The sequence below is a fragment of the Lissotriton helveticus genome, chromosome 7 (assembly GCF_964261635.1).
Source record: "Lissotriton helveticus chromosome 7, aLisHel1.1, whole genome shotgun sequence".
Lineage (NCBI taxonomy): Eukaryota > Metazoa > Chordata > Amphibia > Caudata > Salamandridae > Lissotriton > Lissotriton helveticus.
Window position 1 is genome coordinate 1,114,088,080 of NC_136068.1, and position 26,817 is coordinate 1,114,114,896.

Sequence of the window (26,817 nt, forward strand, 5' to 3'; positions counted from 1 at the left end):
GGTTTCTTTCAACGTAGCAGCCTGAGAGTCAGAGTCGGCAGAGTCCAGCCACAGATTAAAATCTCCTAGCAACACAATTTTGTTATAAGCAATTATCAGAGGAGCAATTTGTTCTGCTAGGGAAGCCGAAAAAGAGGGCATTTTTTGAGGGGGGCGATATATAAGGATAAGAAGTAATGATCCAGTATTAGTGTCCTTTTTAAAAATCAGGTTGTCTGTTCCTGATAAGTCGAGGGATGGTAAAGAGGAGACTTTATGGGTGCTGCGAATGATCGCAGCAACCCCCCCACCTCTTTTACCGGCAGGTCTGTCGACATGTAGAATGTAGTAGTTAGAGGGCACTGCCGCTAGAATATCGGGTAGGGAGTCCTCAGTAAGCCAAGTCTCAGAAAGAAACAAAAAATCTGGTTGTTCGGCCTGGAGCAAGAGAAAAATATCCAAATGGTGTTTCACCATGGATCTAGTGTTAAGATATAGGCATTTGAAAATTACCTCAGAGTCTTCGGGAGTGGAATGAGGTGCATAGGACCTAGGCTTAGTTGTCTTGCCTAGAGAGAAATCGGGTTTCAAGATGCCATAAGTAGCGGCACGCTTAAGAGCAACAGCGGGTGGTGGTGGTGATGGTGGATGCGGTGGTGGATGGGGTGGTGGTGGTGGTGGTGGAGGATGGGGTGGTGAATGTAGTGGTGGTGGGTGCGGTGGATGTGGTGGTGGTGGGTGTGGTGGATGTGGCGGTGGATGTGGCGGTGGATGTGGCGGTGGGTGTGGTGGTGGATGTGGTGGTGGATGTGGTGGTGGATGTGGTGGTGATGGTGGATGTGGTGGTGATGGTGGTGGATGTGGTGGTGGTGGATGTGGTGGTGGAAGTGGTGGTGGATGTGGTGGTGGATGCGGTGGTGGATGCGGTGGTGGATGCGGTGGTGGTGCATGTGGTGGTGGTGGATGTGGTGGTGGAAGTGGTGGTGGATGTGGATGTGGATGTGGTGGTGGATGTGGTGGTGGATGTGGTGGATGTGGTGGTGGATGCGGTGGATGTGGTGGTGGATGTGGTGGTGGATGCGGTGGTGGATGTGGTGGTGGATGCGGTGGTGGTGCATGTGGTGGATGTGGTGGTGGTGGATGTGGTGGATGTGGTGGTGGATGTGGCGGTGGATGTCATGGTGGATGTGGAGGTGATGGTGGATGTGGTGGTGGATGTGGTGGTGGATATGGTGGATGTGGTGGTGGTGGATGCAGTGGTGGTGGTGGTGGATGCGGTGGTGGTGGAAGTGGTGGTGGATGTGGTGGTGGATGTGGTGGTGGATGTCATGGTGGATGTGGAGGTGATGGTGGATGTGATGGTGGCTGTGGTGGTGGATGTGGTGGTGGATGTGGTGGTGGATGTGGAGGTGGTGGTGGTGAATGTGGTGGATGCTGTGGATGTGGTGGTGGTGGATGTGGTGGATGCGGTGGATGTGGTGGTGGTGGATGTGGTGGTGGAATGCGGTGGTGGTACATGTGGTGGATGTGGTGGTGGTGGATGTGGTGGTGGTGGATGTGGTGGTGGTGGATGTGGTGGTGGATGTGGATGTGGTGGTGGATGTGGTGGATGTGGTGGTGCATGTGGTGGATGCGGTGGATGTGGTGGTGGTGGGTGTGGTGGATGTGGTGGTGGATGCGGTGGTGGTGCATGTGGTGGATGTGGTGGTGGATGTGGTGGTGGATGTGGCGGTGGATGTCATGGTGGATGTGGAGGTGATGGTGGATGTGGTGGTGGATGCGGTGGATGTGGTGGTGGTGGATGCGGTGGATGTGGTGGTGGTGGATGCGGTGGATGTGGATGCGGTGGATGTGGATGCGGTGGTGGTGGATGCGGTGGTGGTGGTGGATGCGGTGGTGGTGGAAGTGGTGGTGGATGTCATGGTGGATGTGGATGTGGTGGTGGATGTGGATGTGGTGGTGGATGTGGTGGTGGATGCGGTGGATGTGGTGGTGGTGGATGCGGTGGTGGTGGTGGATGCGGTGGTGGTGGAAGTGGTGGTGGATGTGTTGGATGTGGTGGTGGATGTGGTGGATGTGGTGGTGGATGTGGTGGTGGTGGTGGATGCGGTGGATGTGGTGGTGGTGGATGTGGTGGTGGACGTGGTGGTGGATGTGGTGGTGGATGCGGTGGTGGTGCATGTGGTGGATGTGGTGGTGGTGGATGTGGAGGTGACGGTGGATGTGGTGGTGATGGTGGATGTGGTGGTGGATGTGGTGGTGGATGCGGTGGTGGTGGATGCGGTGGATGTGGTGATGGTGGATGCGGTGGTGGTGGTGGATGCGGTGGTGGATGGGGTGGTTGTGGTGGTGGTGGATGGGGTGGTGGATGTGGTGGTGGTGGGTGTGGTGGTGGTGGGTGTGGTGGTGGTGGGTGTGGTGGATGTGGGTGTGGTGGATGTGGCGGTGGATGTGGCGGTGGATGTGGCGGTGGATGTGGCGGTGGATGTGGCGGTGGATGTGGCGGTGGATGTGATGGTGGATGTGATGGTGGATGTGGTGGTGGATGTGGTGGTGGATGTGGTGGTGGATGTGGTGGTGGAGGTGGATGTGGAGGTGGTGGTGGTGGTGGTGGATGTGGTGGTGGTGGACGTAGTGGTGGTGGACGTAGTGGTGGTGGATGTGGTGGTGGTGGACACGGTGGTGGTTGTCGTGGACTTGTTGGTGGTGGATGTGGTGGCTACCTACTCTGTTAATAGCCTTCCCTTTGACCTGGCACAAAATATATTATTGTACTATGGTCTTGAGTATGTGCAGTTTTCTATCATATTACAAAGAGAAAAATAATGGCGTTACTGTATATTTTGCACCAGTGCAATTATTTCTAATATGGCAATGGGCGCATACGTTATTAAACTACACGCTGCCAAAGTAATCGGGTGAATTTGATTGTAGAAGAAGCAAATCGGATTTATGACGAGCAAAAATCTTGTAGAAAACAGGTACGAGTAAAACACGTGGAGCATCAACTTGACCACCAGATGGCGCTACATCGTGCCCGGTTTTAAGAAACATTCGAGTCAAACAAACTAGTAGAAGAAACAAGCATACCTCGGTGGCGGTGTGGTTGCAAAGCAAGCCCTGCAGATTGCAGGGATCTGAACAGACTAATAATGTCTATGTAAATAAACAAAAAAATACAAGACTATGCATGCAATTTATACCTGACCACAAGTTCATGCTCCCGTTGTAATGTATGGACCGTGCAACTACATGAGACATACTTGCATAACATACCTACACTCACTTTCCAAACTCTACCTCTGTTGAATGTAAGGAATGCATGCCAAGCTTATATGTGGCTGAATGTGCCTTCCTGTAATGTAACTGATGCTTATGTAAAGCGCCCACCTCTGTATCGAGTTTATGCTAGATAAAACAGCAAAGGGAAACAAGACGGAGGGCATTGCTGTGGGGAGGGGGGAGGAGAAATGCGACATGGGGCGGAGCGGGGAGAGCGGCGATGAGGGTGTGAAGCAGCAGGGGCCTTTGAAGTGAAGCTAAGCTTCACTTCAAAGGAGTGGGAGGAGTGCTGCTGGGGAACAGATGGCGATTTGATGATGTGCACCCGCATTTTAGGTCAATGCGCTTGCGCATTGACCTAAAAGCGCAAGGGCACAGCATCAAATCGCCAGTCTAGGTAAACCTTGTTTAAGCCCCTATAGTCTCGCTCAATGCGCATGCGCATTGAGAGGCGAGACCTAAAAATGTGCATCCATTGTTGGGGCCAACATTTTGCCATGAGGCCCCTTTTGCACAAATGTTACATACAATATCCCAGTGCCAGCATTTTCCTAATACTGCTTCTCTGGCACTATGGGTCGCTTATTCCAAAGGGTATGTCTAAAATGTCAAGGACCACATTCTGTTATGGATGGCCCCATGACATTCACAGTTGTATTCCCATTTGGCAAGAAATACCTTCAATGTGCCATCACCAGCAATTTGCCACAGGTGCCTCCTATACCAAGAATTTCCTCCAGAAGGTGATCGCTGGCATTTTTTCATGGGTACTCAATGCCAAAATTTACCTACAGTGTGCCAGCAGTAGCATTTTGCAGAGAGTCGCCCATATGCAAGTATTGCCTCCAGTATCCTAGTGCGAACATTTTGTATGGGGTGCTTCTATAAGCCAAGTCCAACAATGGATCTGCAAGCATAACAACGCATGCTTACATTCACTTGCTCACACTCATTAGCACTCATTCATTTTCACCTACTCTCATGCACTCATTCTCACCCTGAATCATTCATTCGTGCTCTCTCTCTTACTCTGACTCCCTTATACTTACTCACTGATTTTGACACACCCACGATCCCATATACAAAAATACATGCACACACATATATACGCTCTTTCACCCAAACTCACTCTCACCCACATGCACGCACACTACATACATTAAAACTATTTTTTCTTGCCCAGGATGCCAGTGAAGTCCGTATCTAGATGCTCCACTTTGTATTCACTAGCAGTGAATAATAGACTATTATTCACTATTAATATAATGCAAATGAGCAGAAAACGAGGTGAAAGCCTGACTCTGATAATGTGAATCACCCCTTTGTTTTTGGCTCTGATTTTGCTACCTCTGATGCCAGGGGTCACAAATACAGTGAGAGGGGTAGCAAGGGGAAAGGAAGGGGTCACAACTGCGACCCCTAAATGATGTCCATGCTGCTAGCAGCTGAAATTCTAGCAAGTGCCCATACCTATAGATAGTGCAACAGGAGCCATGCATTCAGGACGAGTGGTTCTGGGCCCACTGCACCCCAAAGAGGGGTAGGGGAGGCCAATTTGCTCCTGGAGCTCTTGATATACAACTGCTAGGGTGAGCAGTCTACTAATACTCTCTTTGTAAAATATGTTCAACAGCTGAACAAACTGGTTTTGCAGCTTGCACCTACCCTGAGACAAGGATATCTCTACTAGGGATGTAATGCACATGTCCCCTCTGATACACATCTCTCAGGCAATTGTCTCCCTCTTTGTCAAGCCCAAAGATCTGTATGGAAATCAGGGAGATCCCATCCAGGAAGTATACATATACCTTCCTTTCAATTGTCAGGACCTACCTCATAGTTCCTTTGTTAAAAAGCACCGGGAAGAAGGGTCCAGCTGTAGTTGGTCATGGTTATTAATTTTACCAAAGGTTCACATTTTGATTAAGAATGTCTTCCTGCAAGTACACCGTGTACTTGATAACAAATGTAACTCCAGAACTTGCAGTTCACTGGACTTCTGAGAAGCTTTACAGCCCCAGCTTGTAGAGGTGTCTGACAATTACATCTATGTTGCTGTTCTTTCCCTCCTGCTAAGCGGCGGGTATGACGCAAATGTCATCATATGCACATTACTGCTGTGCCCTGCTGGGAATATTGGATTCATATTGTATTGAAGAGGAAAGGAGTGTCCAACTCTTCAAGAACCAGCAAGGATTGCCCGTTTTAGTCTGTGTGTATTAATTGCTCCTTGAAAAACTAAGATTACAGGGTATCTTGGCAGTCTATAGTCAGCTGGTCTGACTGGCCCAACTCGTTTTCATCATTCAGCTTCTGATGGTCAAGGACGTCTTTGGTCTAATGAAGGGGTGAACTCTATGCCGAACCTGCATTACTGATTGACCAGTTCTTTCACTTTGTGTGCAACCACGTCACTCTGTTGACAGTCGGAGATGTTTCCCACTATCTCATGGATCTTAGAGTAGTGTCACAGCTAACCATGCTTGGACACCCTAATTTGAGAATCAGTTGAGCCATTTCTATATACAGCCACCTGATAATTAAAGATGTTATAGGAACTTGACCCTAAATATCAATCTCCTCTTGCTTGGGGAAACCAAGTGATCCTGCAGGTGCTTGCAGTCTCATAGATATACCCTTTAATATATATACTCGACTCATCCTATTGTAAGAGATACTGTTTCAGTTAGTTTCCAAAAAGATATTGTCACACATCCTGAATTGGGTCCTGTTCTCATTACTTAAGTGTGCCAGCCACTTTACATTTTCAAACAACTCATCATCTATGGTGAAAAGCATTTTTATTTTCTGTTCAAAATGCATACATTTCTGGTTTACCTATAATGTATCAGAAATTACCCATCATCTATTAAATCTCAGAGAGAATTACAGTGTCTTAAAAACCATGAACAGATCAATAATTGTGTGTGTTGTAATTTATCTACCTGCGTTTAAAACAACCATAATCTCATTTATACTGTAATCGGTCTCACTCATGGGGAACACCTAAACTACCCAATAGTTAAATCTCTATATTGTTAAAGGAGTCCAGTTAATGGTAGCTATTTCTTCATTGACATTTGTATGTGTCACTGTTGCTTATGCTATCGAAGTTACAGATTACCAATAAGGGAAAGCCTTCTTCTGGATAGATAATTTGATACATTCTCCCATTAAAAAACAGGAATTCATCTCTTTAAAAGCCGTTACATCTCTGAGTGACGAAGTCTATTTCATGATGTTTATATGAATCCACCCCTCCATTTAGTATCCATCTATATATTATAATAATTTCCATGCAGAGTTTCATCTATCGGAAATGTAATATACTCATGTCGGGGTCTGCTGCTTCTACAATACCAAAGTAATTTTTATTTGTTATGATGAATATATATTCATAATTATTGCAACATTTCAAAGTATACTTCCCTTAATCGTAAGTGGCATCCCTTCAAAATGCAATATTTATGTGTGACTTTTTTGTTTTAGAATAACCATCTCTTTAAATCACTTTACTTTACATTTTGTGAGGCAGGTGTGGTATGCTTATCTTACTTTACCGAGAACATATCATATGCTATTCCAATTCTTTACCATAGGTATCCAATAGACTGCAAATTTTGATTATGGCCAGCTGTTTAATCAATACACCCCCCAAGAGTTTGGTACTGCCATTGCAGCACTTAGGTGTTCTAAGTTCATTCCTAGCACCAGAAGTTTCCCTGAATGCACATTTATTTTGGAGACCATCTTAAGTACAGTTATATGTCTCCTTCTCAACTGTTCAAAGTGCCCCCTCACCTCCAGTGGTATTTGCTAATTCCCTCCATCAGTTACCGCATGGTAACTACTGACTGCCCAAAGGTGCCGAAAAAAGTTTTCATAGCAATTAGAAAAGATTGATCTCCAGTTGGCCATATTACACTGAAAAATGTGTTTGTTATGTGCACTTAATGTGTATCCACATAGGTGTGCTGTTAGAAACGTCTTGCTGAGTTATCATTTGCCAAAAAATGTGCGTTTTATGGAGCACTATTTTTCTGGGACAGTCTAGGCTAGGGGGGGTTGCATTGGTTCATTTGCGGAGGAAGAATATGTCTACTATGCTGGGTGACCATTCAGGCTTCTCATCTGCACTTGTAGAAAGTGTTGCACTTAAAGATAGCGTTTTTCTTCTCCACCAATGCTTTACTGGTCTGGTTCATGAGAAGCTACAGAGTCTGAGGTTGTGGGAGTTCCACTTTCAGACCTAAAGGCATATTTCAAGGTCGAGGTATCTCTCGTCCCGAGCTCCTCTCCTCAAGCTCGAGATTAGGAGTGGATAATATACTCCTCTATGCCGGCGGAGTTTTACCCACTCTGCTTTAAGCTTGTAACATGGAGTTCCAGCAAAACTCCACCAATCGCCACGTGGCGGAGATTTTTGTTGCGCACTTCTCCTTAATCTTAATTGGCCAGCTCCAGCGAGAATTTGTGTTTCCTAGTGTGATTTTTGGGCGCTGGATCACCACCTGGAGAGATTTTCTCAACGTGGGCTGTTGCAGCAGGTCGCAACCGTTCTCATTAAGAAAGCTGCAGCTCAAGTAGAAAGTCTACTTGAGTGGCAAAGAGAAGAGCCACACTCTGGCATGCCGTGTGGTGCATTTTGTGCTGAATTTTACTTCACGGGTGGACAAGCTCCCAGTGCTAAAAATTAACGCGATGTGGTGAATTCCACCCGCTTGTGGAACTTCCCAGAATCGCGCTGAGTTTTTATGTAACTGTGAGTTCCACCCACCCCTACTTGAGACCCTCCTAGACATTCGCACATGTAAGTTCCCTGCTCCAGAAACAGGAGTCTCTCCTCTAATGCTGGGAGGTCTGTTTTCAAGACATGTTAGTCACTTTTTCATCTCCATGTGTGGAAAATCACTCCTTCAGATGTGGCACAATCCTCTCATATTGTGGAAGTCTCAGCCTTCCAGACCATGAAGCCCCCTCCTCCAGATCTGCATGTCCTTCCTCTAAATTTGGAAGTCTCCTTCTCCTAATCTGATGGTCCCCTCTATGTGGTTTCTTTCCCGAACCTCCCACTGACAACAGCCATTTACTACAACCCTAATTAAAGCCACTTTGACTGCACAATGCGTTTGTGGGCATTTTGATAAGGAATGAAGTGGTGTCACTTATTTGCCTCCTATGTAGACTCTGTATTATGGGTACCTCTCTATATTATGTGTATCACCCAGCCATAACATAAGCTGTACATTATCTGTGTTTCTGTGTTACGCCTAGGTCCCCTCCACGGCCCAGTCCTGGCAGCCTTCATTACTCCGATGAAGATGTCACCAAGTACAATGACCTCATACCAGCCGAGAGCAGCAGTCTGACTGAGAAGCCCTCGGAGGTTTCCGATTCTCCGGTAAGTGGTCCCCCTGGACTGGGAAGGCAAACTGTATGAGAAGTTACCAAGGAACATTTTTTTAATCATTCCTACAGAAAATCCTACTTTTTTCCTGGAAGGTAGAATTCCCTTAAAGAGAGTATATACATTAGCCGCCCAGTCATGTGAAGCATAAATTCTGTTTTTTTTAAATTTTATTTAACAGAAATTTTGTTGACCTATTAACTGGCACAAGAATTTGAATTATGTATTGATACAGTATTTAAAATAGTGTCACTTGTCATGGTTTAGGATATTTAATGAACATTTATTTCTAAAGGACGCTTCTAACCACAGATCCCTCACCTTTAGACTATACCCAGGTGCCAGCCTCAATCTTTCAGCTTCAAATCTTTTAGCATAGCCCCTGTGCTCCAGTTGGTAGCATCATGCTACTCCATAATCGCCATTCTCCACCCCAAAAGTGATAGCTGGAGCTGCAAACATGTGCCATCCTAGCACGCTCACTTCAGTTTCCTTTATGCCACGCCTTTGTAGCCAGTTCCAGAGCTAGCTCCTAACTTTTTCTTATGAGTTGATGAGTTTTTTGTATGTCAAAATTCTTCTAGTGTGCAAGGGAACATCTCCCATCCTAAAACTATGGGGTATTAGTCTTCATGTCATGCGAGGTGTGTTGTTATGCACCCAAAGGCATCTCAGTATCGTGAAGCCAAGCTGTATGCCCTGAACACTGGAGGAAGTTATGTAGGTCCCACTCCGCTCTAAGTCAGGAGAGCAGACCTGTTCAGCTCTTTGGGCCGCTCCCACGACTGGTGTTTTTCACAGTACAAGTCTTTATGCAAGTCCAAATCCAAAAAGATACATAAGAAGTCCAAACGGGCCTTGTCCCAACCTCTCACACTCCCGCTGAGAAATTGCAAGAATGTCCGCATGCACACTGCTCTCGTTCACATTCTCCCACCAAGGAGAAGATTTCAGAGCTGATTCTAATGCACCCTGAATATCTGGATCTATCTGTAATGCTGCAATAAGTGAGGCTTTCAAAGAAGTCATGTTGCAAATCTTTGACACCCTGTCCTGCTCCCTTGGTGCACCTTCGGGCCCCAAAGATCTGCAGGAGCCTCCAGTTGTAACCACTGGTAGGTCTGCCCTGGGCATTGTCTGTGCCTCCCATATCCACTGCAGATTCTGTTCTGGCTCCCAAGCTGAGTCCCAGTCTGACACCCTCATCCACATCAGTTCCTGCTGCATAGATTCTGGTACCGATGATGCTGATATACCAATGGAGGATGCCAACCTTGTTGTCCTGTCCGATTTCAAACTAAACCCTTGACCTAGACTGAAGTTACATCCTTAAAAAGCCTTGGAGTGACAAGTCCCTGCTCATTCCGACCTAGTCAAAATGGCAACATTGCCTAGGAACCGCTTCCCAGAGCTCCAACAATGTTTCAGAACAAATTCTGATCAAAGTTAGCTAGCCTTTAATGACGATGGTTTCTATTCGGACTTGCATGAAGGCAATGGACTGGACACTTCTCTTGACATGGGGTTGAGGTTTCCCCCTAGAAATTCAACAGAAAAGATTGCCCCATTTGCTGTGGTCATCTGATGGGCAGCTGAAGCACTGTTAAAGTAAAAACTAATATATTCACTGAAGTTCTGCAGCCTGGACAGACCTTATCATAGCCCTTACAGCCTCCTAATGAAGCCCTGACTGACACCCTCATAGATGGACTAACCTTGTTCCTGCACCCCGGTAAATAGACCGGTGGCACAACATCACAGACCTGCTCATGGTGATCTACCTTTTTTGATACCTTACCCTACTCCGGAGAGAGTTCAGGCCTCCACAAACTAGCAGGGTCAACCCAACCTCTTTCCTTACAGCCCCTCCAGCAAAGAAGTCAAAGAAACTACAGGCATTCGGGAGGCAGGTGTTCTCTTCAACTAGCCTCGCCCATCAGTCAGTCAGTGCCAGCTGCTTGCTGGACAGGTAGTCCCATGCTTTTTGGGACTTGGTTGTAGAGATCTTGGCAGCGGTTATGCAGGAGTTCCGAGCCAGTTTGGCATAGACTATTCAGGAAGGCCAGACCGTGAGGAAGTATGTCAGTACTAGCATGGTGATCCATCTGTCTGGAGATATTCAGGTGCCAATCATGAATATGCCTTTTGACAGGTCTCGCATCTTGAGAGAGAAGGCCGAGTCTGCCCTAAAGTGCTTTAAAAAAGTAGAACCGCAGCACATTCCCTCCTTCTCACTACACTGCAAGGCAGTTTCACCAACAGTTTTACCCTTTTTAAGGCATCAACAGGGATTTCACTTTTAAGCAACACCAAGGATCACCACCTGAGCGGCACCCATCCCAGTAATTTTGTGTCCAGGATCCAACAGACATCATCCTGGTCCGCAGGGGCACCAAAACTTACAATCTCCTTCCACCCCTCCCTCCAGCAGCAGCCTCTAAGCTGCTTTACTTTACCCTTAGCAACAAACAACCATTCTCTGGGAGGCAGTGGCAGTCATTTTCTCCACGGGTGCTTGGCCATAATATCTAACTGTTGGGTTATGCAGATAGATCAATTGGTCTATGCCCTCCCATTCCTTTCTGACCCACAGTCGCATCAATCTACATCCGTGAATCCTTCAGAGTACTATTTGTCCATTTTAATGCAGAAAACACAGGCTCTTTTGGTGAAGGGTGCCAAAGAGAGAATGCCGGCCTCAGAAATCAGAACTTGAAGTTAGTCCTGTTGTTTCATTGTGCCAAAGAAGGGTGGAGGACTTTGTCCAACTTTAGATCTTCAACCTCTCAATTTCTTCCAGTGGAAGGACAAATATATAAGATGTTCACATTGAACCAGGTTCTATCTGCCCTGGATCCCAGAGACTACATGATAACGCTGTACCTGCACAATGTCTATCTTCATGTTTCCTCTTGCAAGCCCACCAACTCAACTTGTGGTTCAATATGGGCCACAAGCATTTTCAGTTTGCTGTGCCCCTTTCATCCTTACTAGTGCCCCTCTGGAGTTCATAATTGTGGTGGTGGCTGCAGCATGCCTTTGGGGGTCAGGTGCTCCAGTCTTCCACTACCTCAACAACTGGCTGTTGAAGGCAGGCTCACCACAGTCAGTCATGAACCACCTGCTGACATCGCTGTCAATGTGCTAAAGTCACACTTCACTGAGACTCCCTTTCATCGGAATCATTCTAGATATGGATCCTCACTAGACCTTCCCTCTGGATGAGAGAGTCCAGGGCAGTAAGGCTATGACCCCAATGTTTCAGCTTCAGTCCTGCGTCTCAGTGAGGGTGGCTCTGAGGCTCCTTGGACGTTTGGCTTCCTGCATCCTGCTCATCAACCATGCCAGGTGGCATCTGTGGGGCTCTGCAGTGGGAGCTGAAGTCTCATTTGGCCAAGTACCAAGGGAACCTCTCAGAGTCCAACCCGGTATTAATGCAGATGGCAAATATCTGTAGTGGTAACTCCTCAGTTAGACCAGTGGCAGAACCCTCTCTCTCTACCATACCCAGAGCTCATGGTAGTGATGGATGTATCACTACTGGGTTGGAAAGGTCATCTGAGAAAGGTGGAGATCAGAGGTCTCTGATCTGTGGTCTCCGGTTAAGACTCATATCCACATCAACTTGTTGGAGTTGGGGGTCATTTGCTTGGCATTCCATCAAGGGAAGGCTTATTTAGGTAATTATGGACAAAATCACTGCCATGTGGTAGTGCAACAAGCAGGGTAGTGTGAGGTCCCAGGCCCTGTGCCAGGAATCCCTGCACCTCTGTGCCTGGATGAATCATCAGGGCATTCCCCTCATTGTTCACCACCTGGCATGATATTTAAACTCCAGGGCCGATGAACTCAGCAATCGACACCTGGCCAATCATGAAAGCAAGTTACACCCAGAGGTGTGCTGGCATCTTCCAGCAATGGGGAGAACCATGGCTTGATCTCTTCACAACCACTAAGAACGTATAATGTCAACAATTTTGCCTGCTGGAGTTCTTAAGAAGAATCTGTTTGGAGATGCCTTCTGCATAGAGTGGAGTACATTGTAGGGGAGCCGCTACCTCTCCTGAGTTCTGAAGAAGATCAAGTACGACCAGGACCACCTCTTCATAGTGGCTCCAGATTGGACCAGGGGATTGTGATTCCCAGTCCTTCTCGGCATGAGTCTCAGTACTTTTGCTGCTTCAGGGAGATCTTCTGTTGCAGCAGCATGGCAGGGGGTTACACCTGGGCCTGCACACACTACACTTCCATTCAAGTAGACTGAGTGGTGGCAGTTGATCACATTTGACCTTTCTCCCTAAGTAGTGGATTTCGTCTTTGCGGCTAGGCTTCCCTCCACAAAGTCTGTATATGCTGCGCACTGGGACAAGTTTGTTGCTTGGTTGACACCCATTAGATGGATCCACTGCAGGGTAAACTGTCAGATGTCTAATTATTCATTTTATCTTTGAACTAGCAAGCCTTTCAGTGGGCACAATTAAAGGTTATCTGTCTGCCCATTTGACCTGTTTGCATTTATCTGACCAACCATCCTTGTTCAAATCACTTGTTATGATGACATTTCTTAAAGGTTTAATCTACATATTTTCTCCTAAACTCTTCGTAATGCCACTTTGGGGCCTTAATTTGATTCTTATGTTCCTGCTGTGCACTCCTTTTGAACCGCTGCACAACTGTCCCTTACTTCTACTGACTCTGAAGATGGTCTTTCTCATTGTGATGAGGAGCAGAGCAGCATTTCTACTGAACGTTGTGACTGCCCTTCATGTTGGATAGTCAATGTTTACTTGCTTCACCTCGAAAGAGAAGAGACTCCATCATTTGGACCCCAGAATAGCTCTGACTTACATCTGTCGTACTAAAGACCATCAGGTGGACGGTCAACTCTTTGGGGGGGTTCTCGGGGGCAAAGAAGCATGGCAGTGCAGAAAATGACACTGTCCAAGTTGATACTTCTCTGCATTAAGATCTACTACACACTGGGCCAAGAAGCAGCCACCACAGGATTGCAGGCCCATTCAACGAGGGCCAAAGCTTCTACAAGAGTGCCTGTCTGGCTATGACATGAGCATCGGTATACACATTCACAAAGTGATACTGCTTTGACAGCCAAGTCTGATGGGAACGATATTTTGGCCATTTCGTTTTGCAGGACTTTTTGGTCTGAGTAATTCTACAGACCCACCACTGGGGGAAGGTGCTGGTTTGGTATCGATTTGAAAGGTGAGGAATCTGTGGCTAGTAGTGCTCATTAGAAGAAGTAACTACTTAATTTTGGTAATGAATTTGTATTTGTAAAGCACATAAAACCAAAAAGGCATCAAACTGCTATAACCATGAAGAGCAAACAGGGGAGACATTCAGAAGCATTTATGGTTGTGAAAGAAGCCATGTTTTCGCATGCCTACGAAACACAGAATAAGAATTAAGGCTCACAATATGTGCAGAGAGAGTGTTTTCATAGATTTGCCACTTCCACAGAAAAGGCACACTCCCCCATCTCGCCTTCCAGAACCTGGTAACAATCACTTTCCTCTGACCTGCCGATCTCAACTGTCTGTTTGGAAGATACCAGTTGATGGCGGTTCTCATATGGCAAGAACCCTGCTGTGTGAGCCCCTTATAAACCAAACATAGGGCTTTAAGAATCAACAGTTTCCTCACTGGGAGCCAAAGTGCGTCCACAATCCCTCCCTCACCAGGAGTTGTCAGGGACGCCCAACACCAACCAGGCAGCCGAATTTTGAATGACCTAAAGTTTATTAAGCGAAAACTGTAGGGCCCTCAAATACTGGGCTTTACAGTAGACTAGGCAAGATGTTATGGGTGCAATGACCACCGAAACTCTTATCTCCTCGGGTAAAAAGAGAAAACTCTTAATCAAGCTCATAATAATCCAGAAGCCAGGAGCTCACTGTTCTATTGACCTGAATTCAAATGTCAGAGTGTTGTCAAAGATCACCCCCAGGTTTTTAGCAGAGGCTCAGGTAATGGACCACATCTCTTAGGCCACCAATGGTCAGTCGAAACTGAATTCTCCACCCGAAGCCCACAATCTACTTCTTTTCAGCGTTCATTTTAAGCCAATTATCCTGCATCCAGGTGCTGACTTTAACAAATCAGGACCTGAACTTGTCCTCTACCCCTACCCAGTCACCGAATATAGAGACAATAATTTGGGTATCGTCCGCATAGGACACTATCTGAAAACCAAAAGAAAGTAGATGTTTTGCCAAAGGGGCCACATACAGATTGAATAAGGTGGGACTGAGGGAGGACCCTTGCAGGACTCCACAGGCAAGCTGGAAATATTTAGCCCTGAAGTCCCCGTAGCTCATCGTTTGAGTCCTATTCTCTAAAAAGGATTCTAAAAGATTTGATGCAGAACCCCTCAGCCCATCCTGACACAGTCTTTTCACCTGCAAAAGTGGGGATATGGCTTTGAAGGCTACGTATAACTAAAATAGCCACCCCGCACTGATCCACTTGGTGGCAAATAGAATCTGCTGTCATAATTAGTGCTGATTTTGTACTGTGGTTCCTCCTAAAACCATTCTGAGATGGATCCAAAAGCTTATGATCCTTAATCCCTTAACTGCTTTGAAAGTTCCGCGCCAGTGCGGAACGTTCTAAAAAACAGGCGGAGCCGCGTCGGCCTACGGACGTGCGCAGCACTACTGAGGTAGTGCTCACGATGGCCGACACCTGCAGCGAACAGGTTAAAAAGGAGCTAATTCCTGAATTACGTTTTTCTCAAGAATTTTAGCCAGTGCGGTACACTCCTGACTCCAAAACCTGAGAATAAACGTTCTCAAAAAATGCAGCAATTAAATCTGTTGCAAGTTGCAACACATGGGCGGGCAAGGATCATCTGGGAACCCAATGTAATTTGTCCCTGAAGAATTTTAATTTTTGCTGCCAGAATGGAAGAGAATGTGGACAATTCACCATTAGTGGTCCACCCAAAGGAATCATCATCCATGGATAAAAAAATCTGAGCAGTCCTCAGATACCTTGTTCTTTCTGGTGGATACTCTGTCTAACCCCATCTCCCCATTCTGTGGAATAGATGTTTTGCCAATTAAAAAAGGTCCCAAATTAGAAATCTGTATATTGGTGTACATAACTGGTCCTTTGAGCTCTCAAGAAAGTAACATCAGCACATGAAGGAGCTGCTTATATGTGGCTCCATCAATCACTTCTGGGGCAGAGCGCGGTTGACGTGGAGTGGCACAACACCGCTTACTGGCATGCAGGGGATATGCTGAAAAATCTTCCTGATCCAGGCTGACACCTGGAAATATTCCAAAGGTGAGGAATCGGCAGTTTGGTAGAGTATCCACCAGAAAAAGCATTAGAGAAGGTCAGTACCTTGTTCTTGAAGAGAAACTCTCTGTGTCAGGGAGCCATTGCTTTTCCTGTGCACAGCTCTCTCCCTTAGTTGTTTTACTTCAGGGACCCAACAAACAGAAAATGCCATTAACAATAACAATGTTCATATATACACCTACAGTAATATCTGCTAGTAGGATAAATTACTCCTGGATATGTAAGTGATTAGTTTCCCCCTTGAAAACTACCTGTAATTCCTATAGCCTTTTAGCTGTTTGTTTATTTGACACATGGTGTTATAGAACGTGCCATCTGGTCTTATTTTCTCCCAAATACTCTTGTGGCAGAACCACCCCCGATTAGGTCAAACCTACTAGACAGCATGGTGCTGACTTTTGGGAAGCATATTATGGCTAACCAAGAACAGAGAGCGACAGGGAGCTTGCCCAGTATTACTGTGCCACTCTCATTAGCCTGTTTTTTTCTTCGGGCACCAGCTTGTCAACCTTGTGTTTATCCCTCCCATGGAGCATTGCCTCTTTACAGACTCTTTGTTTGGCTGCATCACTCCTTCTGCTGCTTGCTTTGCACCTACCACTTTCCTTCTTTTTTGTAAAGCACTCCATTTCGTGCCTGTGTTTTTAATTTGTATTTGCATTTGGTATTTATTAAGCGCATATATCACCCGTAACCGTCCCATGTGTACCTTTCTCCCCCGCACACTGTGTAGCTCTCTGTTGCCAAACTGCTTCTCCCTGCCCTCCTCTCTCGCACTCGCCTGTGTTCTTCTCTGTATTGCTTCCCCCTGTGTGCCCTCCATATTGCTGTCCCCCAAACCTTTGTGGCATTTGCACTCGCCCTAATCCTTACTTTCGCAGCCCCCTCCACCATCTCCCTCCCACCCCACTGTTCCTTTCACGTCTTCTCCAGCGTTAGCGCCCACCAGCAACTATGTTGCTTTGCCACATTTGCCCCCCACGGTTTCCCGTGTTGCTTTGCACCTGAACTCTCCCCGTGAAGCTTCGCTGGTACTCCACCCTTCCTTGCATTGCTTCCACTCCCCTCGACCTCCCCATGTTGCTTCACTGTTCACCCCCCAAAAAACTTCTCTGTGTGCCTCGCTGTTCCCCCACCCCAAATTGCTACTGCCCCAGCTTAAAAAAACCAATGCTTGGGTGTGTGTTTATTTTCTGTTTAGTTATCAATCCAACTTGGATCAGTAATTAAAAAGAAGCATAAAATGCACCCTTGTTAGTTTGAAGGCGTGCTTGCATGCGTGGTGAATGCGCCTGCAAAGACGCGGGCAGCAGTGTCGAGGGTTTTTTGTTTTTCTACCTTTAGCCTTGCTGCATAGCATCTCGGATGCTGTGCAGCTCGGCTAAAAACCGTTGGAATAGCTAGTAGGTCACAAAGGTGGGACCTAATAGAGTTGCCAATGCTTGTTTTATGAACTTAGTTTGGCTCTGTAGCTCGCCCAGTGGTGCTGTCTCGGGCTTCTATTAAAATAAATTCCAGTTGTACTTTTGGCCTGCCGACCGGCGCCCTTGAGGACAATGGTGTGGAGTCTGAGACTTAAACTTCAGCCAGATGCCCTTTTACCAAATTGCCCACTTGTTTGTGTTTATCCTACGACGTTTGCAAGAAAAGGAGCAGTACACGTACTACTGCACGGCGAGGCTGCGGCCTTATACTGTCAACGCTAGATAGCACCAAATTACAAAACGTGCTTTTTGTTAAATGTGTGGGAGCACTCTAATGTCAAAATGCTATTTGCCTTTCAATGTTGTTTAATGCACAGGAAATCGTTGCTTCTTTCTTGGAGGTAAGGGACTGTTTCAGTCCCAGACCACTGGAGCCTTTTAAGGATTTAGATCGGTGAAATGCAGCTAGGCGCCTCAGAACTCTCTAATAGCAGCTGTACTTTACAAAAGCAACGTACTAAGGGCCTTGTTAGAACCACCAAAGCCAAAAACCGTGATGTCACGCCAGATTGTTGTTCCCAGCGTTGTACTTGCTCAAAAGTTAGGGCATACCTCAGTTTGCGCTCTAGCTGACCCAACATCACAGAGGCCCTTTTGCGTTGGATATGGCCCAGCAGCATGCATTTCTCGACTCCTGCACAACTATCCATGCGACCTCTGCATTACCTCTGGAGCGGTTCCGGTTTGTTGCGTGTCCTGCAGTCACACCCCTGTGTGCTCCCGTCTGGTGCCCGCCCGCGGATCGTCACCGTGGAATGCGGCTCATATTGTGCTTGGAGCGAGACGTGGCGCTCTGCAGGCGTCTTCTGTGTGCTCTGTACAGTGCTCTCTATTGTGCGAACCCTGGTATCACGTTGCGTGAGAGAAACAACATCCAAAGGAATTTCCGGTTAAAGGTGTGTGCGCCGGGTGTGTCTGTCTGCTGTAGTAAATGGAGGCCATCAGGTCAAAGGAACCTCACCAGCACGTAAGTCCCTCAAGGGTGGACTGGTGGCCTATATGGGAAATCTCGCCCGGCCATACTGCTGTTAGCAGTCCTGCCAACTTAAAAAAAAACAACCGTTGGAAAAGCCAATAGGTTTCATCTTTGGAATGGAAGTTGCCAATGGTGTTATGCCTTGCTTTAATACATCCCCAATGCTGTGTAGCATGGCTAAAACAAAACAAAAAATCTTTTTTGCGAGGACACGGCAGTCGCATCATTTTGTAGGAGCATGCACTTACAACATGACACAATCATTTTTTTATACACTGATTTGGATGGGAAAATAATTTTAAATAACACAAAAGCTTTCTTTGCATGGGTGGGAGGGATAAATTAACTCGGAGGGCAGGGGTGTGGAGACGGAAACCATGGACGAGAGAGAACAAGGGTGCAGGTGGGGGGAAGCAACATAGATGGGAGCCGCAGGTGAAAGAGCAATATGGGGCATACAGGGGAGAAACGCATGGGCAAGAAAGCAACCGGGGGAACTACATGAAAGCTAGTGTAACATGGAGCAGGAGAAGCAGACAGGCAACAAACAGCGACACTGTGTGCAGGAGAAGAGAATTACACGTGAAAGACACCTGGAAAACACATGAACTTCCATGAGTGCTTAACCCAGAAGCAAAAACTGGTGCTTGAAAAGCAAACGATAGAAACCAGCCAATCAAAAGAGATGGTAAAGAGGATACACTTATTTGCAGGGTCAAACACAAGATTGACAAGCTGGACATCAATCAGAAGCAGGCAAATGACGATGATGGGAAGCCAACCATTAATAAGCAATGGATGGGCTCTAAGCCATTGTATGTTCTTGGAAAGCCCAAAATATGTCTTGTTGCAACAGACAACACCTGTGCTGTCTAGTACACTGAACCTACAAATCACAGTCTGAGCTGGGGCAGGGCTTTGGAGAGGTGGGGATTCATCCCAAGAACTGGCTGAGAGGCAATTCTGTTGCTTTTGCCACCAGCGTTCCCCAACCCCCCAAAAAACCAAAGCTTGCTGAGGTTCAGCCGATTTCCTAGGTGTCTTTAAATCCAAACCTCTTAATGGGCATTGGCTCCTTTGAGCCTCCAAACATGAGCTGGAAGCCCACTCAGTGTAGGGGTTTCTCATTCTCTGCCAGTGTTTGATATCTGCTCTTCACTGGATGACCATGTGAAGAGAGCCAAACTCGTATTACTCAAGGTGGCACCGTGTGAGTTGGCCGGTCTGCGTTAGGGCTGGGGCAGAGTGAGAAGGCATACAAAAGGCTGGAGTGATAATGTCCAAGTGATCCTGTATTAGGTTTTTGTAGCAGTCTCGCACACAAAGCAGCAGCCACATCCCCCTCCCCACCCCCGCCATTACAAAGACAAAGCATCAATATCTTTGAATTGTTTGAGAGTTCACATGAGGGTGACCTAGAAAAAGAAATAACCTTGCATTTCGGAGATAAAGGAAGTATGGCATCTGCGTGAAATATCTGGTGCAATCAGACAGGTCCGTCGTCTTTTTCCAGGGAGTGCCTTGGGTTCAAGTAGCTGGTGTCTCTTCTTCTTTGGCTGCTTCACACACTTCTCTCTGTCCTTGCGCGTCAGCCCAGTTATCCCATAACAGCACTGGGGAGTTTTGTCCTGCTGCGGAAGAGCCTATTGCAAGATCAGTTCATTTTCAACAATAATAGGCAGATGTGGGGTCATTGTTAGAGGTGTGAGAAAGTATATTTTCCTCAGAAAACTTCATAAATTATATGAAAAGCATTGAAAATTACATGAAATAACAGTTTTAAAGCGAAATGTGGTTTGTGGTATATCATATGTGTACTTTTACAGGTGCACACCTCACACCAAAAAAGTTTTGCAGAAAAAGTTTCAGAATTAACCCGCTTGAGATCGCATCAACAATGTCTCTCAACTTACTGCGGAAGCTAATGTCTGGTGGGGAAAAATGACATGAAATTTCCACAAAATGACACATTTTACATGATTTATAATTGGATGTTTATTGTTTTTATTAATTAATTTAGCACAGTTACTTAAAACCATTGCTATAAAAAGACAACATTAGCACTTTTATAAAATCAGCATTAACACTTTTGTCATGTTAAAAGGCAGAGCTGAGAAACGGCTCTCAAGGCTTAGTGTCCATTATGCTTATAAAAACACAGTCTTATAGTTGCCGATGTAAACATTTTGCTGCGTTAGACCAAAGATAAGAGATGAATAAAACAAAGGATACTAAACCACGGGAGAGAGAAAATCTGTAATGAGTTTTTGAGAGGGAAGGGGTAGGAGAGCAGGGACCGAAGAAGGTGACAGAAGATTGTCCAAGAGTCTCACAAATTTTCCAGACCTTGCAAGCACTTGAGTGTCAGTAGACGCAAAACAGAGGGCCGAGGCCTCCCAGCATGACCTAATGCCCCATCTTAAATACAAGGGTTTCAAGAGAGACTTTCTAGGGCCAGCTAAGGCCGGACAACAACATAGAAGATGCAGCCATGATTCAGAGTGGTAATTGCACAATCTGCAGGCCCCCCCTCGCTTGTTGGAGCCCATCTATTGAAAGCCGTCGAACGCAGGCCAAGAAGACGCATGAACATTCTATTCTTCCGTGCCACTGTGTTTAAATTTTCCTGGAAATTAAGCTTGCGGTTTCCCGGGAAGATACGAAGAGTTCAAGGGGAGAAAAATGGTAGATGTTTTTACAGAGTGCAGATCCATACGATGGGAGATTAATTTGGCCTGCCTGTTGGTGGCATTTTTCCAGGCTGAGTATGGAATAGTGTCCGAAAAAAGAGATGCGTTGTCCATCTCTAGCACTCTTATGGCCTTTGCAATCTGAGTGTTCCAAGGGTTGCCAGGACTGGAAAAAATTCCTTTTAGCTGGGATTTTAAAGTGTTGTCGCCTGCTTTTAGTGTCCTTATAAAATATTTCAGGGTATCGGCCTCGCAATAAATTGATTGTCTTTGTAGGCCCAGCTCCAAGCGTAGTCTTGCCCGCTGAATAAAACTTGGAAGATGGAAGATTTTTTTATAGCTGGAAATTTGGGCGAGATCAAGACTAGTAGAGCATGCGCCAGGAAAGGCCTGATGCCCATAGGTTAACGCAGGAAGAAGAGTGGCTTTGATCACCTTCAGGATGGCTTCTGCAGAGGGACTGCTCATGGACAGATTCAACCGGGTCAGGGAGTATGTGAATGCTCCTGCTCTCTTTTGCAAGGCAGCTAGGTGAGCTGCAGGTCTAGACATCTCGTTGAACCAAACTCCCAAATAATTATATTTTGCGGTTGTATTGATCCTGGCAGGCCCAATGTTCCACCTTAAACTTTTCTTAATCTTACATCTGCCGAATATCAGTACCTTGGTTGGTTGATTTTCAGGGCGTTAGCGATGTTATATATATAAAGCGTACTTAAAGCACGTTGGAGGCCTGATTTTGCTTGGTCCATAATTACAATATCATCCGCGTATTGTAATATATGCAAAGACCTTTTGGCAGGGCCCAGTTTTGGCGGGAGAAGATTGCTATTCTCTAAGAATGATCCAAGGTCGGCTGTATAAAGGTTGAACAAGAGAGGGGCAAGAACGCAGCCTTGCTTTAGTCCGTCTTCGACAGTAATTCTTGAAGAGACTGTCTTTGGGCCGGTTTTGATTTTCAACCATGTGTTCTTGTGCAGGGAGATGAGTGCTCCTAGAAGGCTCTGCGGGATCCCCCATTTATTCAGTTTCCTCCACAAGATATTCCTGGACACTTTATAGAAAGCCGCGCTATAGTCAATAAAACAGCAGTAAAGTGGAAGGTGTTTTTTTTGGGCTGCTTGTTGACTCAGGATGGCTAGAGTGGTGATGTTGTCTATTGTGGAGGCCGATGCCCGAAACCCATTTTGGTAGTATGGTATTATATTATTGTCTGCAACCCATTTTTCGCGCACCCTAAGAAGACACCGGGCATATGCCTTTGCCTCGAGATCTAATAGTGCGATAAGTCGGTAATTAGCCGGGAGCGTAGGGTCTCCTTTCTTGAATATGGGGCAAAGAATCGAACCTAACCATGAGTCTGGTAGCTGGCGTGTCGTGAACACGTTGTTGTATAGGGGGGTCAGAAGATCCGCCCACTCTTCCAGAGCACATTTAAATACCCCAGCCGGAAGACCGTTGGTCCCTGGAGCACCGTCGTTTTTCATATTTCGCAGATACCTAGAAACCTCGACTGCAGTGGTCAACTCGTGGGTTTCTGTTTGGATGGATTCAGCATGATCTTGTAATTCAATCACCACGGGTGCCGGGGTGTCATTACGATATAGTTGGGACACGTGTAAGGCCCAGTCTTCTTCACAAACCGCGTTTCCTCTCATCTTGTTCGTTGAACGGAGTTTGTTCATGTACCTCCAGAACTGGGACTGGCTGTTGCCCTTGAGCAGGGCGAATATTTTTAGCCACTCAGAGTGTTCTTTTAGTCTCTTGGTCTCCCATAAAGATTTCTTAAAGATCTTCCGCAGCAGCGCCACATTGTTGGCAGTATGTACAGTTCCGATCAGTTGATGCCGGCGCACGCCCCTCCTAAGGGTCTTTCTTTGGGAGGCTAGTACTGGGTCAAAGGTTTGCTTCGGACGTGGCCCATGTGATCTAGACTGAGCCACGCGGCCTGCCAGAAGATTCTGTAATTTAACAATGGCGTTATCCCACATGTGATGTAACTCTGTGGGAGCATCAAGACTGAAGTTAGGTATTTCGTCCTTAAGCCAAGTTCTCACCTTAACAGGGCCTAATGAGTCCCATTTAATTCTTCTAGCCAGGGTGTGGAGTTCGGCCCGCGATGATAGCCCCACTTCTGTTATTTCAAAGGCAACTGGCGTTTGCAAATGCATTGTTGCCATTAGGGGGTTGTGGTCGCTCTCCGGACGATCGAGAATTTCCAACTTGGCCAGATTATTGCCCAGAAGAGGTGATAGAAAAATATAATCGATGGTTGAGATGGTTCTAAACGTTGGCAAAAAATGAACACCCGGGTACTGTTCCAGTGTAATTATCTGGGCTGAGCGGAGGTTATAGGTTGTTAGAAAAATGGTCATCGCTTCCTGCTTTTTGGTTTTCCTTGCTAAAAGGCCGTTAGTTGCAAGGTCTTTAATGTTAAAGTCTCCTAGTAACAGTACCTCCGTAAATGCAAATTCAAGTAAAAGATCTTCCAGATGTTTTATCAGTAGCTCAGTTGCAGTTGATTTGGAGGTTTTCGCTATGTTATGGTAACAGTTTATTAGGAGAATTGAAAGGGCCCTACCTGACAATGAGAGGCCGGTGATAAGTACTGTCTGCCCTGTTGTCAGGTTCCGAGGAATGGGTGTGACCGTTATCTTGCAGCTGTGTTTAATGAAAATAGAGAGGCCCCCAGAGGGTCTTCCATGGGAGTTGGCCTGGGCGGCTGGTTGAAAAAGTTCGTAATAGCCAAACAGAGGCGATGGAGATAGAGACTAAGGCCCAGATGTAGGTAAAATAGATCTACCGATTTTTAATTACCGAATTTTACCGATTCGGTAATTAAAAATCGGTAAATCTAAGGTGTGGATATGTAGGTATTCCAGATGTGCTGGAATACCGATTCTGAAGAATTCGGTATTTACCGATTCGGTAAATACCGATTCGGTAATGCCCATTCATTCCTATGGGCTTTGAAGCCCATAGGAATGAATGGGCATTACTGATTCGGTATTTACCGAATCGGTAAATACCGACTTTCACAAGGGTGCAGGGGGTGTCACTTTGACACCCTCTGGCCCCCCAAAACAGGCTCGGGTGCCATGTGGCAGGCATACATGCCCTAAGGGCAGGTCTCTGCCTGTCATATGGCATAGGTGTGCATGCACACATGTGCATGCACACCGGAATCGGTATTTTACCATCAAATTGGATTTGATAGTAAAATACCGATTCGGTAAGGCTTGTGGGACTCAGAAGAGTCCCACCTACATCTCAGATTTACCGAATCGGTAAAAATACCGAATCGGTATTTTACAGAATCGGTAAATTTACCGAATCTGTAAATTTACAGATTCTGTAAAATATTGCCCCTACATACCGAAAACCCATTTACCGGTCGGTAAATGGCCTGAAACGGCCACCTACATCTGGCCCCAGGTCTCCTGGAGACATATAATATCGCTTTTGTTCAGGAAATCCACGGCTGATTTTGAGGCAAGAATTGACTTTAGCCCGGCCACGTTCCAGGATGTGATAGTTAGTTTAGAACTGAACCGGCTGGCGCCCGAGTTAGAAAGGGCGCTGCTGGACAGAGTTGGTAGGAGGCTCAAAGACAGGATGACCATGGCGGATGTCGTTTGCGTGGAAGGCAGGGCAGTTAAGTTTGCAGCTTATCAGACGTTGATTGTTATGGCATGCGATGTTTAAGAGATTGTTCACTTTCGACGCTTCCGGGAGCCAAGCGTGGGTTGAGCCCCGGGACCCCTTCAGTACGCTGGTAAACTGCTTCAATGGGGCCTGAGGGAGGAGAACGTGGGGATATTTTTGATGAATAGGAACCCACATTTCGATGCCCCAATTTTCAAATACACTGGCTTCCCTGAGGATTGCGTTCCTGATGGATTCCTGGAACCACGATGTGGTGGTGACCTCTGAGCCCCCTTTCCCTGGTATTGTGGAGAACTTGACCGATATCAGGTCTGAGGAGGTAACCGCAGACAGTGCTGGAACATACTTGAGTAAACGAATGAGATTACCTCTATTAAGGATGTCGTATGGGCCCTTATGATCATAGTGAGGAAAAAGGACTAGTTCAGCTCCCTTTTCCAGGTTCCGGAGGTTCTGACTCCTAGCTGGTTCATTTAAAGATGCTGGCGCCATCAAAAGTTGGAGACGTGCTTCAGGTGGGTGATTGTTCCCCCCTGGATGGCTTATCATTTCCGGAACTTGTGGCAATTGGGGCGGAGAAGGCCTCTGCATGTGCACGGAGGAGTCCCAACCAGCTTTAGATGGGTCCTCCGATGGATGGTACGCACAGCTGCCTCTTACTTCGCCCTCTGTTGCACTTTGCGGGTCGGCCATTACCTGGCATTTAAGTGAACTCTTCCATGTTTCTGTCATTGCTGCAACGGTCTGTACAGTGATGTTCTGACTCCCAAGTCTTTGGTCGTGGATAGTTGGTGCTTTAGTTTTGTTGGACGATGGTTCGTTGACTGTTGATGGGAAATTTAATTCAATGGCTGTTGTGGGCCTGGGGCCTCCCAGGGTTGATAGACCGGGCTGTTCACTGGTGTCGTTTGATCCCTCAATGGTAGTTTTTGTCTTGGTAGTTTTTGTTTTGGATTTTGGGGGCAAGTTGAAAATAGGGAAATAAGGGAGACCCCTTGATTTAGTGGCTGGCAAACTGAGTGCCGCAGACCCTTTGAGCCCCGCTCTCCCTTTCGCTAAGCGTTGTTTTTTAGTTTGTTTTTTTAGTTTCTTTTTCTCCCTCCTTGACAGTGAGGATTTCAATGGAGGGTTAGGAGAGCTGTGGGCCATGTCCATATGGGCTGTGTCGGTGCAGACAGATCGTGTGGTTGATAATTGCGATGGTGTACGCCTGATAGTTTCAGTGAGTTTAAAGCCTGCAGTGGAGGGATTGGAGCTAGTCCCTAATGAGAGGCAGGCTGAACTTTTAGTAGTTGGGCCGACACAAGGGCAAGTATTTTTTCTCTCTGGGGGTGGACTGGGTACTGTGGCAGAACATGAGGGCTCTTCAGCGGGGGGTGAAATAGAGACTCTTGCGTGGGCTCTCGTGGCCCTTCTCCGTTGCTGTGGCACTTCACAATTTTCAAAATTGCACCCAGGATTTCGGGAAGAGACGAAAGTTTGTTAATTATTGGAGAGCAAGGACAGGAGATCGAGTTGCCCATTAGCGCAGCCACGCCTTCAAGAGAGGTTAACCTGGAGCCCAGGTCCGATAGTGCTGAGGCCAAAGTTTGCATTAAATCGATCTGCAGCTCCATTTTCTGCGATTGCCATAACGTGGCTTTAGCAATTTCATCTTGCTTTGCATGGAGAGATGTCAGTGAGACCGAGATAGAATTTGTGGTGTCCGAGGAGGTAAACACTGGGAATTCCCGGTCCTCTAGTAAAGTTCTATAAGAGTTTGAGAGCCGGCTAAAGCCTGGTGAGTGGGCAAGTGATTCTTCGATTCGGGCTTCTAAGGAGGCTAAGAATTGGTTGGATAGTTTGGTGGGTAATGAAAATCCGTCATAGTTAAAACTCTTATTTAACGATGAATGGTCATTATGGCCGACAAAGGGAGCCCCTGGACATAAGCTTGGGCTGTGTTGTGGTTGGGGGTTCAGGGTTGAAACAGCCGCGTTACAGGTATCAGGAAAAACTGGTGGT

General features: G+C 46.5%; 1 protein-coding gene across 1 annotated transcript in view; it reads left to right on the forward strand.

Moving 5' to 3' along the window:
* The window catches only part of SDK2 (sidekick cell adhesion molecule 2), a 702,247-nt gene that overhangs the window by 625,522 nt on the left and 49,908 nt on the right, over positions 1-26,817 (forward strand). Inside the window, exon 44 of the mRNA XM_078654263.1 lies at positions 8,536-8,662. Within this exon, the coding sequence (XP_078510389.1) occupies positions 8,536-8,662 (127 nt within the window). The remainder of the gene's footprint in view (positions 1-8,535; positions 8,663-26,817) is intronic.